General features: G+C 44.2%; 1 protein-coding gene across 7 annotated transcripts in view; it reads left to right on the forward strand.

Annotated features, from left to right (window-relative positions):
- Positions 1-22,899, forward strand: part of ESR1 (estrogen receptor 1) — a 445,612-nt gene that overhangs the window by 406,606 nt on the left and 16,107 nt on the right. For 6 of the 7 annotated variants that reach the window (XM_003255892.3, XM_012506023.2, XM_003255891.3 and 3 more), the window contains 2 exons: positions 5,450-5,633; positions 9,777-14,310. The exons of the other annotated variant lie outside the window; for it this stretch is intronic. In XM_003255892.3, coding sequence (XP_003255940.1) covers positions 5,450-5,633; positions 9,777-10,011 — 419 coding nt within the window. In that variant the 3' untranslated portion in view covers positions 10,012-14,310. Of the gene's footprint in view, positions 1-5,449; positions 5,634-9,776; positions 14,311-22,899 lie in introns of those variants that run through there. 7 annotated transcript variants of the gene reach the window in all.

A 22,899-nucleotide genomic window follows, 5' to 3' on the forward strand; every position in this document is an offset into this window, starting at 1 on the left:
CCTTTGTTATAAGACGAAAAAGAGCCAAAATGGATAGAAACATTTATCCTATCTTAATATCCCACTACATTCAAGGGAAATATTCAATCAGTCTCTAGAACTTAACAAGGCCTTGGAGATTATATCCTTTGGATGAGCAATGGAGAAGACAAGATGGATTGGAAAAAGAAACAAACAAACAAAAAAACATGTAAGAGGCTATCAGGAAGCATGTAGGAAAACTCTGGAGATGATGTCCATGTAAAACAGAGAGATATAAACCTCAAAATAATTTTAATATGTACATTGCACAAAAATGGATTTCTTATCACGTTACAAATTTATTTTAAAACATATAGGAGGCAATGACAATATTTCATTGATGTATACTATTTTGTAATTGTTGGCTCTAATTTTATTTAGTAGTCTTACATCTCCTCTCTACATATTTACATCCAGTTGTATTGTTTTTGTAGTACCTGTTCAACTGCACTGAAATCATTTCAATTAAGTGCATGGTTGAAAAGCTGACATAATACATTGAATTGCCAAATTGCATAAAGTGAATAAGCTATTTAATAATTTGGAGAAAATATATTCCATTTAAACTTCCTTCTCTATAACCAATTCATATACTGGACCTTTTGGGCACAGCCATGTGAACGCTTTTCAAAACTTTTCACTACTTTTTTTTTTTTTTGAGATGGAATCTCACTCTGTCACCCAGGCTGGAGTGCAGTGGTGCGATCTCGGCTCACTGCAACCTCCACCTCCCAGGTCCAAGCGATTCTCCTGCCTCAGCCTCCCGAGTAGCTGGGATTACAGGCACCTGACACCACACCTGACTAATTTTTGTATTTTTAGTAGAGACAGGATTTCACCATGTTGGCCAGGATGGTCTTGAACTCCTCACCTCAAGTGATCTGCCTGCCTCGGCCTCCCAAAGTGCTGGGTTACAGGCATGAGCCATTGCACCCAGCCACTTTAGATTTTTATTTGTAGTAGATTTAGTTCAGTAGGTCATTTGAGACGCAAAGGAACTGGAACAAATCCTTCATTGTTTGAGACTGTCTTGCACATTGTAGGACATCCAGTACAGTCCCTTCCACGAAGTGGCAGCAGCAGCCTCGGGCTGTCCAAACACCCTGTTAGGGACAGTGCCACTCCCAGAACCACAAAAGAACCACAATCATAGGAGAAGCATACAACAAACATGGTGTTCATTGGATGGTCAGCTTCGGTGGCACTTTTGAGCAAGCACACTATTTGGTTGTAGAATGAGTCCCTGGCAGGGCACCCGAAAGGCTGATGTGTGACTCATCCCTAGGACCTCTGAGAATGCTGAAAGCTCCTCCTTCTCCAAGCTGAGTGGCAGCTTTCTGGTCCAGACTACTTAAATTGTGACTTGAGGAATTTTCTTCACTTTTTCCTTTGAGTCATTCTGTTTTGATCAAGCTGTGATAGAATGAAAGACTTCAGCCAGAAAGAAAATCTGGCCCGGCTTGAAGAGTTTGTCCTCAAGCATCTGGTAAGCCATAGGCATCAGCATCTCTCACTTCTCCAGGGACATTTAGGCGTGTCCCCCATCTCCATGGAGGCCCATGGCAAGGGGACCCCTAGTTGTACTAGAGCTTCCTTTTGGGCACAGCCACACGGCACAGGCACTGCAGTGTACAGCACACCTCCCCCAGTTTCCGGAAGACTCCGTTATCTAGAAAGGTGCTGAGAAATGGAGAAGGGGGTTCCTCTGGGGTGAAGATGGAAAGAGGAAAAGGAAGGGAGAATGTCCTAGCAAAATAAGAGAATGTGAGGGACAGCAGAATTGAGAGTGAGGGAGAGGGAGAGAGCAAGAGACTGGGTTGAGATGTCTTGTACATGGGGGTGTCCTAGTGGCTTCCTCCCCTTTCGTTTGTACCACTCAGTTTCCCCAGACTCTTCCTAAATATCCCCTTATTGGCTACAAGATCCAGAATGCCTAGAAGCTCAGATTTGCTGACAGCACCTCAAGACTGGATAATGACATATAGATTTTTTCTTGTTTCCATCTTTGGGATTTGGAGCAATCTCCAGAGCTGCAAAAGCCTACCGTGTTGCGATAGTATTTTTGAGGGTCCACACTGTCTGCTCACTTGCTCTGTGCTGCTGGGCACAGTGGTGTGGCCATCCAGGGTGGGAGAGATCACCTGGGATATGGAAATTACCAGCAGCCCTGTTTTGCTCTTGCAGTGGTTGCCAAAGCACACGAAGCATTCTGGGAATCTGAATTTCTGTTGTTTCTCCCAAATGGCCCCTGAAGGGCAACAGGCAGCAAACATGGACCACATTTTGCCAGAAAAGTCCAGAAAGAAGATGGCTGCTGTTGTCAACTATTGGCATTTCATCAGGACCTATTTTTATTTCTCAGTATATTTGCACAACTAGGAAGCATCTGCTGACAAGGATGAGATGATAAGCTGTATTGATGCCAAAACAGGACTAGAAAAACAGGCTTGTTCTGCAAATGGCCTGCATCCTGAGAGTCCGCGTTAAGAACATTCTCTCTCTGCAGGCAATATCTGCTCTTAAAACATTAACACTTGAAAGGAAGTAAGGCTTGGAATCCTTAGCATAGTCATGCACATACTAGGTTCTCAGTAAGTGCATGCTGGATGAAGGAACCCACACACACCTTAAGGAAGATGGAACATTGGCAGCCCAAGAAAAAAGTCACTCCCCAGAGGCCGAGTGCCATGTCTTTGACCTCCATTGGCAAAGTCATGGTGAAATGCTGACTCTCGGGGTCGCTGAGGTCCCAGCACAGTGTGCCTTCACACCGTGCAAACAATAAGAAGAGAAGAGATGCACACATGTCACCTTTCCAGGCAGGAACATCCAAGCTGTTTGAGTCTCCATTCTGTGGTTTCCTTGAACAAGAAAGGGATTATTGGTGAATGAGGCCGGCATCCTGGGTGGGAACAAAAAAGGAAATTGGTAGAAAGTGCATCATCCAAGTTGGTCTAACTCAGCGCTGTGGCTTGGGCGGGTTCCTAGGATAGCCAGCCAGAGGCAGGGGCTCTAGGGGATGTGAGGCTGCACTGGGTATGATGACACAGAGGACTGTGAGAGGCAGAGACAAGGGGAGGTAAGCTGAGGCCCTCCTAGCCCTAACCTCCCAGCTCACACCCTCTGCTATCTGCCACCTCCAGGCCAACACCACGGCCATGGGAGGTTTGCCCATTTTTCTGATAGACACATTCTTTCTCTACCAACAGCCCACATGGAACATAAGTGAAGTAATTCAGCAATTTCCTTCTTAATCTGCTGTCTCTCTGCTGTTTACTCATTCTGTGCTGTTTGCTTTAGATCAAGGTGCCCCAGGGTACCAAAAGCTACATTATCCTATTCAACTGCATGGAAACCAAGATCCCCACCATTCTGGTTTGTTGTTATTGTTACGTTAGTTTTAAACCTTAGCCATTTTCCATTCTGGGCAGTTACAACTCTGTTTACTATGAGTTCCTCTGTGTAGATGTTTCTCCCATTCCCAGCCTACAAACTGGTACGTGAGCAGTAACTTGTCACCATGTTATCCGCATAAAGTCAGGGATTGATAAACTTGGGAGCCTTTAGCTCTTGAAGGTGCTGATGAGGAAAGGGAGAGGGGAGGAGAAGGAATTTGTCTGTGAGATGGTCAGTGGGCTGAATAAGTGGTATGACCAAAAAGTGTTAGTATAAATACACATAATCTGGAAAAAAAAATACTGTCATCTCCTCCCTGCAAGGTGGTGTGATTAGGCAGGATGGAGCTTATTGCTGCAGTGTTAGAAAATGCATCCTTGTAGTCCCAAAAAAGCCTGTTCCATCCTGCCCATCTCTTGTTCTCAATACTTCTTACTTCACTGTCACTCATTTTCTTCCTGTCCTTGGGTTGAGGTCTCAACCTCTTGTAATAGAATTTTTTCAGTTACAAGCGACAGAAATCCAACTCACACTATCTTAAGCAAAAAGGGGATTCACTGATACATGTGTTAGGAAGGATATATGAAAGCTCAAAGGTCAAGTGAAAAAAATGTAAGAACTAAGACCTTGGCCGGGCGTGGTGGCTCACGCCTATAATCCCAGCACTTTGGGAGGCTGAGGCAGGTGGATCACAAGGTCAGGAGTTCAAGACCAGCCTGCCCAAGATGGTGAAACACCATCTCTACTAAAAACACAAAAATTAGCCGGGTGTGGTGGCGGGCTCCTGTAATCCCAGCTACTTGGGAGGCTGAGACAGAGAACTGTTTAAACCTGGGAGGCAGAGGTTGCAGTGAGTTGAGATTGCGCCACTGCATTCCAGCCTGGGTGGCAGAGTGAGACTCTGTCTCAAAACAAACAAACAAACAAACAAACAAACAAAAAAAACTAAGAACTTGTGACTACTACCTACTACCTGGATCTCTTCTCTCTCTCTCTCTCTCTCTCTCTCTCCCTCATTCACCCGCCACACTATCACCTCTGCTTGTTGTCAGTAGTTTCCTTTCTGCAGACAGGAGTTCCATGTGCTGGGAAGAGGGCCATTCAGAGCCCTGTATTCTCATCCTCCCAGTTTAGCAATGCTAGAAGAAAGAACTTTTGTCTCACAACCTCATATACAATCTCAGAAATAGGCTCTTATTTTCTGGCTCGAGGCTATCCAGAAGTACCAGGCGCTGCGATGGTCTCACTTTCTGTCCTGGATCTATCTGTGGGGCCCAGAGAGCAGGATCTATTTCAGAAAATAGGCAAGAGAGGAAAAACTTATGTGGCCATAAAAAACAGCGGTTTTCAAGGTGGCCTATACCCATTCACATCATAAACTTTTCTGCTGAGGCTTAAAAGTGCTTAGACTTCAAACTTGATCTAAAACAGAAATCCTACCTGGAAAAAATCACCTTCCAATCACTTAGCCAACCGCTCATCACTCTGTCTCTGAATCTCACCACAAGTTTCACACATCTCCCGAGAGAGCGTCTCCTTTATCATTACCACATGTGGAGTCAGCAGATTGGGTCTCATCTAAGCTCTGCCTACCTACTATCCGAGTTCCCTAGCAGGTTAGTGACTTTCTCTGCCCTTTCGTTTCTTGATGTGAAAAGGAACAACCGTGGCTGCTCACAGGGTTGTCAGTTACATGGTCAATTACATTACATGGACAATTCATGTTGGTGTCAGACCTGTCTGAGAAAAGGTGGCCCATGTTACCATGACAGGCCCCAAGGCTAACAGCCCCTTTCTGGGTCATGGCTCACACAAAGGAGCCCCCCTTGGTTTGCTGGTGCTCTGAGACTTGCATATGCATTAGGAATTTTACATTGTAACTCGGTTTCAAATGGGTCCACAGCATCCACATTGCTAGACTACTGTGCTGAGGAAGGGCACTGGCTCATTATTACCTCCCATGAACACTCTGGGTCTCCTAGACCTCATCCTCTTTGAGCTTCTCTCTCTCACTCTCTCTCTGCGCATTCAGGAGTGTACACATTTCTGTCCAGCACCCTGAAGTCTCTGGAAGAGAAGGACCATATCCACCGAGTCCTGGACAAGATCACAGACACTTTGATCCACCTGATGGCCAAGGCAGGCCTGACCCTGCAGCAGCAGCACCGGCGGCTGGCCCAGCTCCTCCTCATCCTCTCCCACATCAGGCACATGAGGTGAGGCATCTGTGGGCTTCCTACAGGAGAGACATAAAGAAAACATGCCCCCAAACCTATGTGACAGCTGGCCGGGAAGGACTGGTGCCTGCATATGGAGAGTGCACTTGTGACAGTTCCTGGCACAGAATAAGCATAAATACTATAGGAGGACAGAAGAGAGAGGTTTTAAATCTGTGAGGGTCACAGGGCAAGTGTCAGAGAAAGCATAGAGGAAGCGATACTTACGCTTCGTTTAAAGCATGTGCTTTGGGGCAGGGGTTTAGAGATTGGGTTCAGTGTGCAAATAGGAGGAGGGAGCCAATCAAGAGAAGTCTGTGAGCGTACACATCCCCTGAAGACACTGGGTACATCTGTTCTGGTCCCTGTGTACACTTGGATATCCTAAATGAGAGACCCTGGGGCCAGATGCCTCATGGATAGTCAATGTTGACTCCTTCATACATGTTGAACCCCTTCTTGTCACCCCCATTGCCATTACCCTAGTCTAAGCCACCATCATTTTCTGTGCCAGCCACCAGACATGTATCCCTGCATGTAATCTAGATCCTTTCTAGATCATTCTCCACGATGTGTCCAGAGTGATCATTCTAGAACCAAATCGGATGTCATCCTCCTGCTTAAAACCCTTAAGTTCTCATTGCTTTTAGATAAAAGTATAAACCCTTTCACTTTGTTTTTATTACTCCTTATGATTCAGCCCTTACTTAGCTTACGAGGACTTCCTCATGTCTGAGCTCTAGCCATAATAGCTGACTGTTGGATGAGTCATCTGGGGAAGGTTCTTCTTCAGGCTGCAGATTGGCGGGCAGCCCTCCTGACCTCAGCTGGGCTCCCTCACACATCTGGGAGGCAGCTGCTTGAGGCCAGGGTGACTGCTGTATGCCTCATGTCTCCTATCCTCCTTGTACCCACATGTTAGCTGGGACATGTTCTCATCACCACGGCAGAGGCATGAGAAAGTGATCCTGTTTGTGCAAGTGCATTTTACTCTTTTCTTTCACTCATGTCCACTGACATTTCATTGGCCAAGCAAGCATGTGGGGTGTCCAGAGTCAAAGATGGACATGTTGCCGGGGGCGTGATTATTTCTGAGCAATTATCTAACCTATCATAGCTCAGATCTCACTCCTTGCAGGAAGCATCTCCTAATCCTTAAGACCTAGTTGGAACTTACACTCTGTTCTTCCCTATGGTTACCGCCCATTTTACTATTTTTCTGCCCATTTAGACTGACAACTCTGTGAGCCATCATTGCAATATGGCTTGCTTACCCGATATCACTTAGCACGATGTACAGTACATAGTAAATACTCGACAAATGTTTTCTGTAAGAGCTAAGGAAGGACATCAGCAGAGAAAATAGAGTCTTTCTATGCCAAAAGGTGAAAGTGGCCTCATTTCCATTCCATTGTCCTGTAATTTGGCTAGCCAAAAGCTTAGTGGATACCACTCCCATAAGTAGACCTCATCTGCAGGGAAGAGATGGGGAGTCTGCTGGGTTATTTATTGCAGACTCCAGCAGGACCACAACAATGATTCAAAGTGATGACACTAGAAGGACAGGTGCCAATGGGTGATGAAGCCACAACGACGATGTCAAGTGGTATCACTAAAAGGACAGGTACTCATGGGTGATGAAGCCTACATGACCTTGGGCTTACACCAGGACCCTAGGAATGAAAGAGATTCCTTCTCTTAGTGGCTATGAGGGAAGGCCTATGATGTCTTAAGGAGGTTGGATTCGATCATTTTTAAGGGACCTTCAAATCCTTAGACTGTGATTCAAATGGCAAGGAGTTTGCTCCATTAAAGTCCCAGGCACCACCCTTTCCGGAGACAACCTTAAAAAATTATTAGCTCCTGGGAAAATAGATGTATTTTCTTTGTATCCCTCACAGTGCCATATGTGAAAACTTACATATGGTGTATGCCCGCAACATTACTACTGAGTGAGTGAACAAAGAAATGGGGGAATGAATGGATGAACAAATGGCTCATGGCAGGCTTTTCCCTGCCCTGTGAATTCGGCTTCTACTTGGTAAGAAGGTGATTGCAATCTCTGTTCTCAGGGTTCCCCAAGGATCCCTGTGTAACAGACGAAGGAATCACGTCTGTCAGGTAGAGTAGGTGACTGCATTCAGAGTATACATTTCCAGTCTCCCCTGTCTTTTTCTTTTGATGAGTATTATAGAGAGGGAAGCCATGAGTGGATTAGATGCCAAAAACCCTGGCTGAGAGAATAACCTTACCCTGGAGGAAACTATTGGCTTTGACTCTGAGCTGGGAATTTCAGGGATGTTGTAGATTCAATACATTGCAGTTGGGTGTTTTTATTTGTTGAAAGGAATTGCTGAATTTTCAAATCCATTAACTGCTTGTCAGCATTAGCAAGCCTAATTAGTTAATACTAAGTAAATTTGCACTAAATATACAACCCTGACTGATTTTACTGGCCATGTCTGGCAGAGGGCAGCAGCAGGGAGAAAGCTCTGTAGAGTTTCTGTTGGAATCATGTGAAAAACTGGAGAGAGGTTGCTTCTCTTTCTCTGTCTCTTTCTGTCTCTCTCTGACCCACACACACATACACACACACACACACAATTGTAATAATAATAATATTTTGGTTCCTCACTACAGCCATTCTAAATCACAGAAGTCTATTTTGTTAAGTAAGCTTGGCCCCAGCCATATGTTGCTACTCAGAGAATTTAGTATCAGATTTCATCTGACTGTAAACGTGAATCATCAGGTTGCATGAGGAACACAGTGGCAGATCCAGGGGGCATTTAACTTTTATAGCATTTTAAATGAAAGAAAAAAAAGTAACACTTAAACAAGTAATTTAGACCATGTTGTAGGCCCTGAATAGCTTTGATATTGTGTTTTCATGGCAGGTCTCCAACTTGAGCTGAATTTTCCCCTACTAAAAATGCAAATTTTTCTAAGACATTCTCTTGGCCCTGCTACTCATGATACATATTTCTTTTAAAAGAAATTTCAAACTAGATAATAGTTGTTCTCCTCCCCACACCTGCCACCAGTAGTGTGGTGGAGCAGCAGAATTGTGGCTGTGGAGGAGAACAGAGGAGGAGAGTAGGGAAAGGAGAATGCCATTTGCCTACATTTCCCTCTGCCCATTTCCCCCTGCCTATTTCCCCTCTTGTTTTCCTAAACATGAACTGAGCTCTGGGCACTGTTTTAGGCCTAGCGGGGGACAGGATAAAGCCTCCTTCTCTAGGAATTCGCACTGAGGGTGTGAGTGTGTGCACGTGTGTGTTTGGAGGCGGGGAGAATAAACACAAATAAATAAAAAGGAGAATTTCAGGTAGTGACAAGTGTGCTAAGAAAAACAGAACAGTGTGAAAGAGGAAGGCTGAAGACTGCAGAGGCTTGAGGCTGTTGCCACTGGGCAGTGGTAGGCCTTTCCGAGGAGGCGGCATTTGAAGACCGGAGGAAGGTTCATCCCAGGAAGTAGGAACAGCAAGTGTAGGTCCCCTAAGTCTTGGGGGAGCTTAGTTCCTTTAAGAGCAGCACAAAAATCAGTGTGGCTCCGGAGAGTGGGTTAGGGGAGACAGGCAGGAAGAGCTTGGAGACATGGATGGAAGCTGGACCAGCTGGGCCTTGTAGAACATGGAAAGACATTTAGATTGTATTCTGAGTTAAATGGGAAGTGACGTGAGAGATTTAACAATGGAGCGTCTTGAACTGCTTTACGCATTTAAAATATCCACTCCTGCTTGGCTGAATATCTCCTGTTCTCTTTTTAGATGCATTGGCGATCCTATTTGAATGCACTTAGATTCTATTGGAGGGGAATAGGATCTCATTTGAGGCCGCGGAGGGCCATGGAAGTCACCTGCATAGCAAATACCCTGAAAGTGGCTGCAGGGGGCGTGTGAGGGTGGGGACGCCCTCGTAGAAGGTGGAAAATGAAAACCACACGGCCATGAGTTCCAGATTAGGGCTTCTGAAAGCCCTCAGCTTTCCCAGCTCCCATCCTAAAGTGGGTCTTTAAACAGGAAGAAAGATTGGCTGCTAAGTGTCTTTGGAGTTCCTCTTCCTTCCCCTTCTAGGGATTTCAGCACTCCTGGGGCTCGAGTTGGCTCTAAAGTGGTCCTCTCTGTGTCTTCCCACCCACAGTAACAAAGGCATGGAGCATCTGTACAGCATGAAGTGCAAGAACGTGGTGCCCCTCTATGACCTGCTGCTGGAGATGCTGGACGCCCACCGCCTACATGCACCCGCTAGCCGTGGAGGGGCGCCCATGGAGGAGACCGACCAAAGCCACTTGGCCACCGCGGGCTCTACTTCATCGCATTCCTTGCAAAAGTATTACATCACGGGGGAGGCAGAGGGTTTCCCTGCCACAGTCTGAGAGCTCCCCGGCTCCCACATGGTTCAGATAATCCCTGCTGCATTTTACCCTCATCACGCACCACTTTAGCCAAATTCTGTCTCCTGCATACACTCCGGCATGCATCCAACACCAATGGCTTTCTAGATGAGTGGCCATTCATTTGCTTGCTCAGTTCTTAGTGGCACATCTTCTGTCTTCTGTTGGGAACAGCCAAAGGGATTCCAGGGCTAAATCTTTGTAACAGCTCTCTTCCCCCTTTGCTATGTTACTAAGCGTGAGGATTCCTGTAGCTCTTCACAGCTGAACTCAGTCTATGGGTTGGGGCTCAGATGACTCTGTGCATTTAAGCTACTTGTCGAGACCCAGGCCTGGAGAGTAGACATTGCGCCTCGGATAAGCACTTTTTAAATGGCTCTAAGAATAAGCCACAGCAAAGAATTTAAAGTGGCTTCTTTAATTGGTGACTTGGAGAAAGCTAGGTCAAGGGTTTATTATAGCACCCTCTTGTATTCCTATGGCAATGCATCCTTTTATGAAAGTGGTACACCTTAAAGCTTTTATATGACTGTAGCAGAATATCTGGTGATTGTCAATTCATTTCCCCTATAGGAATACAAGGGGCACACAGGGAAGGCAGATCCCCTAGTTGGCAAGACTATTTTAACTTGATACAATGCAGCTTCAGATGTGCTGAAAGCTGTGCCTCTGGCTTTCCGGTCATGGGTTCCAGTTAATTCATGCCTCCCATGGACCTATGGAGAGCAGCAAGTTGATCTTAGTTAAGTCTCCCTGTATAAGGGATAAGTTCCTGATTTTTGTTTTTATTTTTGTGTTACAAAAGAAAGCCCTCCCTCCCTGAACTTGCAGTAAGGTCAGCTTCAGGACCTGTTCCGATGGGCGCTGTACTTGGATCTTCCCAGCGTGTGTGTGCCTTACACAGGGGTGAACTGTTCACTGTGGTGATGCATGATGAGGGTAAAGGGTAGTTGAAAGGAGCAGGGGCCCTGGTGATGCATTTAATCCTGGGGCATGGAGCTGAACAGTACTTGTGCAGGATTGTTGTGGCTGCTAGAGAACAAGAGGGAAAGTAGGGCAGAAACTGGATACAGTTCTGAGGCACAGCCAGACTTGCTCAGGGTGGCCCTGCCACAGGCTGCAGCTACCTAGGAACATTCCTTGCAGACCCCGCATTGCCCTTGGGGGTGCCCTGGGATCCCTGGGGTAGTCCAGCTCTTCTTCATTTCCCAGCGTGGCCCTGGTTGGAAGAAGCAGCTGTCACAGCTGCTGTAGACAGCTGTGTTCCTACAATTGGCCCAGCACCTGGGGCACGGGAGGAGGATGGGGACCGTTGCTGTCACTACTCAGGCTGACTGGGGCCTGGTCAGATTACATATGCCCTTGGTTGTTTAGAGCTAATTCAAAATCAGGGTTTGGTTCGGGGATGAAAATCCTCCCCCTTCCTCCCCCCGCAGCCCCGCTCCCTACCGCCTCCACTCCTGCCAGCTCATTTCCTTCAATTTCCTTTGACCTATAGGCTAAAAAAGAAAGGCTCATTCCAGCCACAGGGCAGCCTTCCCTGGGCCTTTGCTTCTCTAGCACAATTATGGGTTACTTCCTTTTTCTTCACAAAAAAGAATGTTTATTTTCCTCTGGGTGACCTTATTGTCTATAATTGAAATTCTATTGAGAGGTGGTGTCTGTGTTAGCCAATGACCCAGGTGAGCTGCTCGGGCTTCTCTTGGTATGTCTTGTTTGGAAAAGTGGATTTCATTAATTTCTGATTGTCCAGTTAAGTGATCACCAAAGGACTGAGAATCTGGGAGGGCAAAAAAAAAAAAAAGTTTTTATGTGCACTTAAATTTGGGGACAATTTTATGTATCTCTGTTAAGGATATGTTTAAGAACATAATTCTTTTGTTACTGTTTGTTTAAGAAGCACCTTAGTTTAAGAAGCACCTTATATAGTATAATATATATTTTTTTGAAATTACATTGCTTGTTTATCAGACAATTGAATGTAGTAATTCTGTTCTGGATTTAATTTGACTGGGTTAACATGCAAAAACCAAGGAAAAATATTTAGTTTTTTTTTTGTATACTTTTCAAGCGACCTTGTCATGTATACAGTCATTTATGCCTAAAGCCTGGTGATTATTCATTTAAATGAAGATCACATTTCATATCAACTTTTGTATCCACAGTAGACAAAATAGCACTAATCCTGATGCCTATTGTTGGATATTGAATGACAGACAATCTTATGTAGCAAAGATTATGCCTGAAAAGGAAAATTATTCAGGGCAGCTAATTTTGCTTTTACCAAAATATCAGTAGTAATATTTTTGGACAGTAGCTAATGGGTCAGTGGGTTCTTTTTAATGTTTATACTTAGATTTTCTTTTAAAAAAATTAAAATAAAACAAAAAAAATTTTCTAGGACTAGATGATGTAATACCAGCTAAAGCCAAACAATTATACAGTGGAAGGTTTTACATTATTCATCCAATGTGCTTGTATTCATGTTAAGATACTACTACATTTGAAGTGGGCAGAGAACATCAGATGATTGAAATGTTCGCCCAGGGGTCTCCAGCAACTTTGGAAATCTCTTTGTATTTTTACTTGAAGTGCCACTAATGGACAGCAGATATTTTCTGGCTGATGTTGGTATTGGGTATAGGAACATGATAAAGAAAAACTCTTGCCTCTGCTTTCCCCCACTCTGAGGCAAGTTAAAATTTAGAAGATGTGATTTATCTGGGGGCTCAGGTATGGTGGGGAAGTGGATTCAGGAATCTGGGGAATGGCAAATATATTAAGAAGAGTATTGAAAGTATTTGGAGGAAAATGGTTAATTCTGGCACCTGGGGTGTGCACCAGGGTTCAGTAGAGTCCACTTCTGCCCTGGAGACCACAAATCAACTAGCTCCATTTACGGCCATTTCTAAAATGGCAGCTTCAGTTCTAGAGAAGAAAGAACAACATCAGCAGTAAAGTCCATGGAATAGCTAGTGGTCTGTGTTTCTTTTCGCCATTGCCTAGCTTGCCGTAATGATTCTGTAATGCCATCATGCAGCAATTAGGAGAGGCTAGGTCATCCAAAGAGAAGACCCTATCAATGTAGGTTGCAAAATCTAACCCCTAAGGAAGTGCAGTCTTTGATTTGATTTCCCTAGTAACCTTGCAGATTGTTGAACCACGCCATAGCCCATGCCTTTTGGGGGCTGAACAAATAAGGGTCTTACTGATAATTTACTTCTGATCACATTAAGGTGTTCTCACCTTGAAATCTTATACACTGAAATGGCCATTGATTTAGGCCATTGGCTTAGAATACTCCTTCCCCTGCATGACACTGATTACAAATCCTTTCCTATTCATACTTTCCAATTACGAGATGGACTGTGGGTACTGGGAATGATTAACACCATAGTAATGTCTAATATTCACAGGCAGATCTGCTTGGGGAAGCTAGTTATGTGAAAGGCAAATAGAGTCATACAGTAGCTCAAAAGGCAACCATAATTCTCTTTGGTGCAGGTCTTGGGAGCGTGATCTAGATTACTCTGCACCATTCCCAGGTTAATCCCCTGAAAACTTACTCTCAACTGGAGCAAATGAACTGTGGTCCCAAATATCCATCTTTTCAGTAGCATTAATTATGCTCTGTTTCCAACTGCATTTCCTTTCCAATTGAATTAAAGTGTGGCCTCGTTTTTAGTCATTTAAAATTGTTTTCTAAGTAATTGCTGCCTCTATTATGGCACTTCAATTTTGCACTGTCTTTTGAGATTCAAGAAAAATTTCTATTCTTTTTTTTGCATCCAATTGTGCCTGAACTTTTAAAATATGTAAATGCTGCCATGTTCCAAACCCATCATCAGTGTGTGTGTTTAGAGCTGTGCACCCTAGAAACAACATATTGTCCCATGAGCAGGTGCCTGAGACACAGACCCCTTTGCATTCACAGAGAGGTCATTGGTTATAGAGACTTGAATTAATAAGTGACATTATGCCAGTTTCTGTTCTCTCACAGGTGATAAACAATGCTTTTTGTGCACTACATACTCTTCAGTGTAGAGCTCTTGTTTTATGGGAAAAGGCTCAAATGCCAAATTGTGTTTGATGGATTAATATGCCCTTTTGCTGATGCATACTATTACTGATGTGACTCGGTTTTGTCGCAGCTTTGCTTTGTTTAATGAAACACACTTGTAAACCTCTTTTGCACTTTGAAAAAGAATCCAGCGGGATGCTCAAGCACCTGTAAACAATTTTCTCAACCTATTTGATGTTCAAATAAAGAATTAAACTAAAGACAACAAGTTTGTTTTTTGTAAGCTCCGCTTCTTGCTAGCAGTTCACCACTGATCATCTAAAATCAAGGTGGTTAAACGATCTGTAACACACAGCGAGTCTGAATGCTAAGGCCTCTCCTCACCTGACTCCCTCTGCCCAACATCCCCAGGTGTATCAGGAAGTGTGTGGACACTGTGGTCAGGCAGAACTGGCCTCAATTCTTGGCTTCACCACTTACAAATTCTATGATCATTGGCAATTCATTTTTCAGAGTTTCGGCCTCCTTATCAACAATATGATGATAAATAATAACACCTAATTCACAGGATGGTGGTGAGGACTAACTGAGGTGCTCATTAAACATAGTTGCTGTTTTTCAATGCCTGGCCCAACTCCTTCCCTGTGAGGGAGAAGAAGGATGCTTCAGAGTGGTTATTTACGAATGAATGAGTGAATGGAAGAATGAGTGATCTGAAAGGATATAATTAGCTTAAAAACCTCTCCCTCATTCTGAAGGTGAAGCAGGAATAATTGGTCCACCCCCACCCCAGGTTTCCATTTCAGGACTCCCTTCCCTTTTTAGAGCTACCTGCGTGCTTCCTTTACCCATTTTCTCAGATTTAACTGATGAATCGGGAGGGGGTGGGTATAGGACTTACTGAGATGCAACATAATATTCACACAGGCTCTGCAGCTAGATTACAGTTTGAATCTTCATTCTACCTTTTTTTTTTCTTTGGCATCACCTTGGGCAAGTTAAGTTCCCTGGGCCTCAGTTTCTTGACTTGTAAAGAGAGATGACAGTGCATCTGCCTGGAAGGGTTCTTATGAAGACCACATGGTTCGCTCATGGAGAGTATGGAAGGACCGTGGCTGACACTGCTTCTCCCTTTCCAGAGTCTTCTGAAACTGCACGTTGGACTCATTTCTTTATTAGGATGGGTTGAGGGTCTTCTCATTGTGTGAGTCACATGGATTTCAGGAAGCTAATTCATTTTCTTGTCTAAGCATTCCCTTGGCAAGTTCTTCAATCCCTGTTTTCAATGATTTCCTCATTTCTGAAATAGAAACAAGAATAGCACTTACCCTATAGCAGTACTGTGAAGATTACAAGAGCGGACATGTGAAGTGCCCAGGATAGTACCGCACATAGTCAGCACTCAATCCACGTTAGCTATTTTCATCACAATTATTGTTGCCCTGTCTGAGCATCTACATTTAATAGAATGATGGATATGTTTACATTTACATTTTCCATGTTATTATCGTTTTGTACATGCCTCCTGTCTTTGTACCTCTGTTCTTACTGCCTTTTGTTGTTTTAGTGATATTATGGTACAGTAAGAAATACATATTTGGTCTCTGGCCCCAGTTTCTGAGACAATTTTTAAAACTCTTGTAGACAGAGGTGCTAGGAGGCTCTTTTGTTCTAATATTTGGTCTTTGACCCTGGTTTCTAACACAGAGCTCCCAAATCCCTTGGACTTTCCTGGGCAATAGAAACTTCTTTTGTTCTAATGAGGCAGCTCCTGGTGGGCTCCTGGATAACCTCAGGATGGGGAATCAGCCATGGGATTAAAGGGTTGGAACTTTCAGCTCTACCCTTCGACCTCTGGAGAGGCTCTTGAGCCTCCGCGTCCTCTCCGGGTGCGCCGTCTTCCAGACACCCCCAAGTATTCACCAACCTAGAAGCTCTCTCAACACTGTCCTCCTGGGTTTTTTATGGAGGCTTCATTACATAGACATGATTAATTACATCAGTGGCCACTGATGATCTATTCAACCATCAGCCCCTCTCATTTCTTCCTGTGGATTTGAGTTACTGTCTGGTGTCATTTTCTTTTGGCCTGAAGCAATTCATTTAGTATTTTTTGTAAGGTGGGTCTACTAGTAACGAATTATCTAGATCTTTGTTTACCTGGTAATATATTAATTCCACCTTCATTTTTGAAGAGCGGTTTGTAGTTTTTCTGAATGTGGAATTCCTGGTTGATGGTCATTGATGTTTTTGTTTCTTTCAGCACTTTTTGTTTTGTTTTGTTTTGTTTTTCGAGACAGGGTGTTGCTCTCTCACCCAGGCTGGAGTGCAGTGGTGCAATCTCAGCTCACTGCAGCCTCCGTGTTCCAGGCTCAAGTGATCCTTCCACCTCAGCCTCCCGAGTAGCTGGAACTACAGGCATGTACCACCAAACCCAGCTAATTTTGTTTGTTTGTTTATTTATTTATTTATTGTAGAGATGAGGTCTCATTATGTTGCCCAGGCGGGTCTTGAACTCCTGGGCTCAAGCAATGCTCCTGCCTTGGCCTCCGAAGGTGCTGAGATTACAAGTGTGAGCCACCATGCCCTGCCCAGCACTTTGTATATGTCATCCCATTGCCTTCAGGCCTCCATTGCTTCCAGTACAAAATCAGAGCCACCCATGTTTTGATGCTCACCTGTATCTGACAAGTTACTTTTTCTTTATTGCTTTTATCTTTGAACAGTATGATTATAATGTGTTTAGGTGTAGACCTTTTTGTATATATTCTACTTGGGAGTCACTGAACCTCTTGAATGTGTAAAGTGATGTTTTTCATCAAACTTGGGAAGTTTTCAGCCATTGTTTTTTCAAATAATGTTTCTCCCCCTTTATCTCTCCCCTCCCTTGCTGAGACTCTTTTTACATATATGTTGGTATGCTTGATGTCAATCCCACAAATTTCTGAGCATTTATTTATTTTCTTTTGCCTTTTTTCCTCTCTATTCTTCAAATTACATAAATTCTATTCATTTATCTTCCAGGGGACTGTTTTTTTTTCTTCTGCCTTCTTGAATCTGAGGTTGAGCTCTTCTAGTGAATTTTCATTTCCATTATCGTACATTTCAACTACAGAATAAAAATTGATTTTTTAAAACTTATTTCTGTCTCCTGAGAATTCCCATTTGTTGATTCATTGTTGTCATACTTTAATTCTTTAAACATGGTTTCCTTCAGCTATTTAAGCATATTTATTATAGCTACATGAAGTCTTTGCTAAATCCAGCATCTGGGAAACACATAGTTTCTTTTGACCTCTGCTATTCCTGAGTATAGGTCACATTTCCCTGTTTCTTTACATATGTCCTAATTTTTATTGAAAACTGAACATTTTAGATACTCTGTTGTAGCAACTCTGTATTCTTATTCTTCCCTGCTTGTTGCTGGTGCTGGATTTTGTTGTTTTTATTCATTTTTTAAATAACTCACCCGAGTTAAATATATGAGACTTGCCTCTACTACTGTTTGGCCTCTGATGTTTCTGCTAGGTTCTTAAATTATTATTCCTGTTTTTATTTTTAAGCTTTCTCAGAGTTGCCCCTATCTCCACAGCTGAGCGTGTATCCAACGACTAGGCTCAAACACCCTAACCCAGCAAGGCTTCTGTCCTCCACTGATGGATCTGCACGTGGCTGGAGAATGCATTCAATTTTCAGGCTATTTTCAAGTCTGACTCAATTTTTGCTGGGCCCCTTTGCATCTCCTCTGCACATGCACGCAGCCCTCATGGTCAGACAGGCGTCAGGGGCTAGCTAGCCTAGGCACATTCTGATCTCCCCTAGGCATATTTGCAGCCTAAGCCAGGAATATGCTTGCCACGGCCACAACCTCAAGCTAGTGAAGACATTGGCCCTGCACACTCATCCACCAAATCAAGTGAGCTCCCCTGTGATTGCAGCAACAAAGCTGTTAGTCCTTCTACCTGCCTTGTTCTGGTGCTGACCAAACTAGGGGAGGTAAGGGTGGGAGCAGCCCCAGGCAAGTATGCCACAAATCTGTACTGTACTTATGCAAATTTCAGCAATTTTTCAATATAAACATTTCTCAGATTGTTATACATCTTTGGTCAACTTGCAGAGTGTTGAAATAGTTGTTTTTGTCAATTTTGTTCAACCATATAGTTTCTTTTTGGAGTGAGGGTTTACCAATACTCTCTCTCAGCCGTAGCTGGGGATCTCACCTCTCCACATACCCTGTCCATCCTTTATTTCTCTTGTCAGAACACCAAGGAGCAGACTTGTCTACATATGCCATGTGTTATTTCTGGGGATCAGCAAGGTTTTGAGAGAATACTGAGCAATCTATGGAGCTTTTAAATGTACCCATTGGAGTGTGTCAATGTAGGAATGCCTGACTGGGGCTGGATTACATACTAGGTAAAGAGCACATTCTCCAGTGTTAGATATTCTTAAGCCTTTGGGGACATTGAAACTCAGAATTACCATGTTCAGATTTGCTTCTACAAAAATACAGAATGTACGTCGTATTAGCCCATTCTCACACTGCTACAAAGAAATACCTGGGACTGGGTAATTTATAAAGAAAAGAGGTTTAATTGGCTTATGGTTCTGCAGGCTGTACAGGAAGCATGGCAGCATCTGCTCGGCTTCTGGGGAGGCCTTAGGAAATTTTCAATCATGGCAGAAGGTGAAGGGGAAGCAAGTACTTCTTATTTTGCCAGGAGAAGGCAGAGAGAGGTGGGGAGGACACACTTTTCAACAACCAGATCTCACAATAACTCACTCACTCACTATCACAAGGACAGCACCAGGGGGGATGGTGCTAACCCATTCAGGAGACCTCTGTCCCCATGATCCAATCACCTCCCACCAGGCCCCACCTCCAATACTAGGGATTACAATTTGACATGAGATGTGATGAGGCCACAGATCCAAATCACATCATACTCCTTAAATAAGTAAATTTGCATAGTTTTCATTATTTGGACTATGTGCATTAAGAAGCTAGTTTTAAGTTCACATTCATGGTGGCTTACAATTAAAATATTTCGGGTTGGGTGCAGTGGCTCACACCTGTAATCCCAGCACTTTGAGAGGCCAAGGTGGGCGGATCACCTGAGGTTGGGAGTTCGAGACCAGTCTCAGCAACATGGAGAAACTCCGTCTGTACTAAAAAAAAAAAAAAAGAAGAAAGAAAGAAAGAAAGAAAGAAAGAAAAAAATACAAAATTGGCTGGGCGTGGTGGCGCATGCCTGTAATCCCAGCTTCTCAGGAGGCTGAGTCAGGAGAATCACCTGAATCCGGGAGGCGGAGGTTGTGGTGAGCCGAGATTGTGCCATTGCACTCCAGCCTGGGCAGCAAGAGCAAAACTCTGTCTCAAACAACAACAACAACAACAAAAACAATTGAAATATTTGTGAATACCACCAAAAGAGCAGAGCTGAGACCAGAGAAAAGATGTTCATTCAAGACAGAGATACACTTTCTAACAGAACTGCCTATAGATAACCTGGGGCGCCGGTTGAAAGGAAGGGTGGGGAGAATTTCCTGCAACGGGAGACACCTCTGCATGGATCCATAACCATGAAGCTACAATGCTGTTGAAAAGATTCCCTCAGCAGATGGAATGTTCTTTGATTTTTCTTTCTACTCTGAGACAGCATACACACCCACATTCATACACACAAAAGCTACGTACCAGTTTTACACCACACTTTTTCAGGTAATCCTCACAGCTACCATATAAGGATAAATTATTATATTTTACAGATGAAGAAACTGAGGCCTAAGACAGTTAAGCAACTTTCAAAGGTCAGAAATCTTGTGAATGGCAGACATGAAATTCGTCTTCCTGACTTTAAACATGGGTGGTACTTCCTAGACCAGGGTTGAGCTTCCTAGGAATTATTGAGTTGCTAAGTACATATGAAATTTTACTCAAGGACTACAGTGAATGTTAGTTTTGCATGTAATGCCTTTCAGTGGTAGACTGGATAAGGAAAATGTGGTATATATACATCATGGAATACTACGCAGCCATAAAAAAGAATGAGACCATGTTCTCTGCAGGAACATGGATGGAGCTGGAGGCCATTATCCTTAGCAAACTAATGCAGGAACAGAAAACCAAATACTGCATGTTCTCACTTATAAGTGGGAGCTAAATGATGAGAACACAGGGATACATAGAGGGGAAAAACACACACTGGGGCCTATCAGGGGGTGGAGGGTGGAAGGAGGGAGACAAACAGGAAAAATAACGAATGGGTTCTAGACTTAATACCTGCATGACAAAATAATCGGTACGCCAAACCCCCATGACACATATTTACCTATATAACAAACCTGCACATGTACTCCTGAACCCAAAATAAAAGTTTTTTTCAAAAATCGCATTTAAACAAGCTTTCACATTTTCTGAGGAGAAAGAAAAACTCATAAGAACTTTTAACGCAAAAGGAGTATTTCATCCAAGAAATATGACACCTTGAACAGGATGCTGAAAGCTATCACTCAAGTCCTGGAGAAATGTGTCCCGTTTGTCTTTCTGGTGGGCAGCCCTTGGGTAGGGAAGCTTGAGGAGCACTTCCGCCATCTTCCTGGCATCTAGGGGTGCCAGTGCTCTTGGTTTCTGAGGTCATACCAGGCCCCTTTCCTGCCTCTGCTTCCTGCTGAGGAGTGATTTTCCTCTGTACCTTGGCACCAAGAGGAGCTCTATTTCTAGCCGATGACCTGAGACCTTGAAGCCTGCAGTGGTGGCACCCTCACTAGCAGCAGGGCCTGTCTCAGCTTCTGACAGCCTCTGGGGCAGGCTCACCCTCCGCCCATTGCCACAAGACCATCTCACGGCCCAGGAAGGGACCACAGCCCACAGTGAAAGCACTTGGCATCTATGTAGAACTGACAGACTAGGAACGGTCACCTCACTAAATGAACGTGAAAAAAGATAAAACTGGAGCCAGGAAGCCTTTAGGCAAACATTTAAAAAAGTGATTTTGAAAGTGGGTGGGCTGACCCCAGTGGCCAGGCCAGGCTGGGTGCCCGGGACGTACTCCAAAGTGGCAGACGCTAGGCCCTTTGCCAAGAGCCAGTCGCCCCAAGGGTTGCAGGATAGACAGCCCTCGGAGCAACTTCCCAGACTTAGTGCGCTGTGAGGCCTTTCTGCAGACCTGCAACCTACCATCAGCCGCCTTTTCATTAAGAAATCAGTAATTGTGGGAAAGGCCAGTGAAGGGTTTGTGAGCCGGTTAACATTTTTACAAGCTGATTAAATTCTCAAGTTCACCCCGGACTCAATGGAGTTTAAGCTGTAAAGATTCCTGAGTATTTCCACATTTCCAACCAGAAAGAACATGTTTCAATACCCAGGGCCCCAGACCACAGGCTGGGAGGGGAGAAGGGCAGAGAGAGGGTGCAGGCAGCCGCAGGAACCTTGTCGCTGTCTCTGGTAGCTGCTTTACATGTGGTCTCAGGGCCTTGAGGACGCCAGGCGCAGACCAGTTTGGGGCTCAACCCCAGCAAGGGAAGCATTTCCTTCCAATTGGAGGGAAGGGCTGATGGTGCCAAAATTGGAGCTGCCAGATGGTTCCCTGAGAACAGATCACAAACTAGAGTAAACACCCCATCAATTCATCTTTGAATTTATTACTAAATATTTTTAAACACCCTTTAACAATCCCTACAATCTAATCCATTCTCAAATGCTAAAGAAACGTGTATAAAGAAAAACATTAAATGGATTTGTCAAAAGACTGGGGTTTGGATGGAAAAGCTTATTTGAATTACTTGGCAATGTTGGTACCCACTGGTTTTAGCCCAGCATCACAAGAACCTGGGTCCAGGCAGCAGAAAGACCTGAACCCAAAAAGGACAGAACTCAAGGCGGCTCCAGGCTTCTGTCTATGGAAAAAGCAGCTAAACTTTGATCTAGGTTTAAAAAACAATGGAAAGGCAATGTCAGAGAACTTGAAACAATATGGAGATTTTTTTCATCTATTTTCTGTGATTGCTTAGAAGCAGAAAGATAAAAGAGATGCCCTTTCAAATTTCCTGTGTCTTATTTCCAGTCAAGTGTCCCCGACTAGTGAGTTCCTCCTTTGCCCAGCAACTCTGTGACACTGGAGATTCAAGACCTCAGCAGCTACCAGGGATATTTAGGCCTCTGGAGTACACAAAGGCCACCAAAGGAAGAAAGGGCTTAACAATGTCCCCAGGATCCCATCAAGCCGCCAATCAAAAGGATTGAAACCCCTGAATAAGCAAGGTTTATGACCAGCTAAACTATGTCACCATCCTGGTGCCACACTTCCCATTCCCACCGAGCTCTGGGAAACCACATGTGTGCTCTCCTTGCAGGAGGGACATACCCAGCCCCAGAAAGAAACTTTGCAGAGGGGCCAGCTACTGGCATTCCTGATGTCAGCACCAGCAGGAAACGAACAAGAGAAACTGGAAGCAGCCAAGGGATTTGCAGAACCTTCTGAGCCCACTGCAAAAGACCATGCCATTTCCATTCTGAAGACAAAAACGTGAAAGCCCTGTTCCCAAGACCCCCTATAGAATCCAAGAAAAAACAAAAAAGGAACATCAAAATGAAAGAGAATTCTTCATGGATGGATGTCACGAACGTGTTTTCGGAAAGAACCCCAAATGGCAGTTAGATGAAGGTGGGGCGAGTGCTGAGCTCACCCAAAGAGGATGCCCATTCTGAAAACTGTTTCAGGAGAGAGAGCGCAAAAGGCCAGGGCCGCTGCCTGTCCCACCCTGCCGCCAGTGCTGTGTGTCTTGGGCGGCTCTATCACAGGTCAGCAAACTTTTTCTGTACGGGGCCAAAGAGTAAGTAGTTTAGG

The sequence above is a fragment of the Nomascus leucogenys genome, chromosome 3 (genome assembly GCF_006542625.1).
Source record: "Nomascus leucogenys isolate Asia chromosome 3, Asia_NLE_v1, whole genome shotgun sequence".
NCBI classification, from domain to species: Eukaryota; Metazoa; Chordata; class Mammalia; order Primates; family Hylobatidae; genus Nomascus; species Nomascus leucogenys.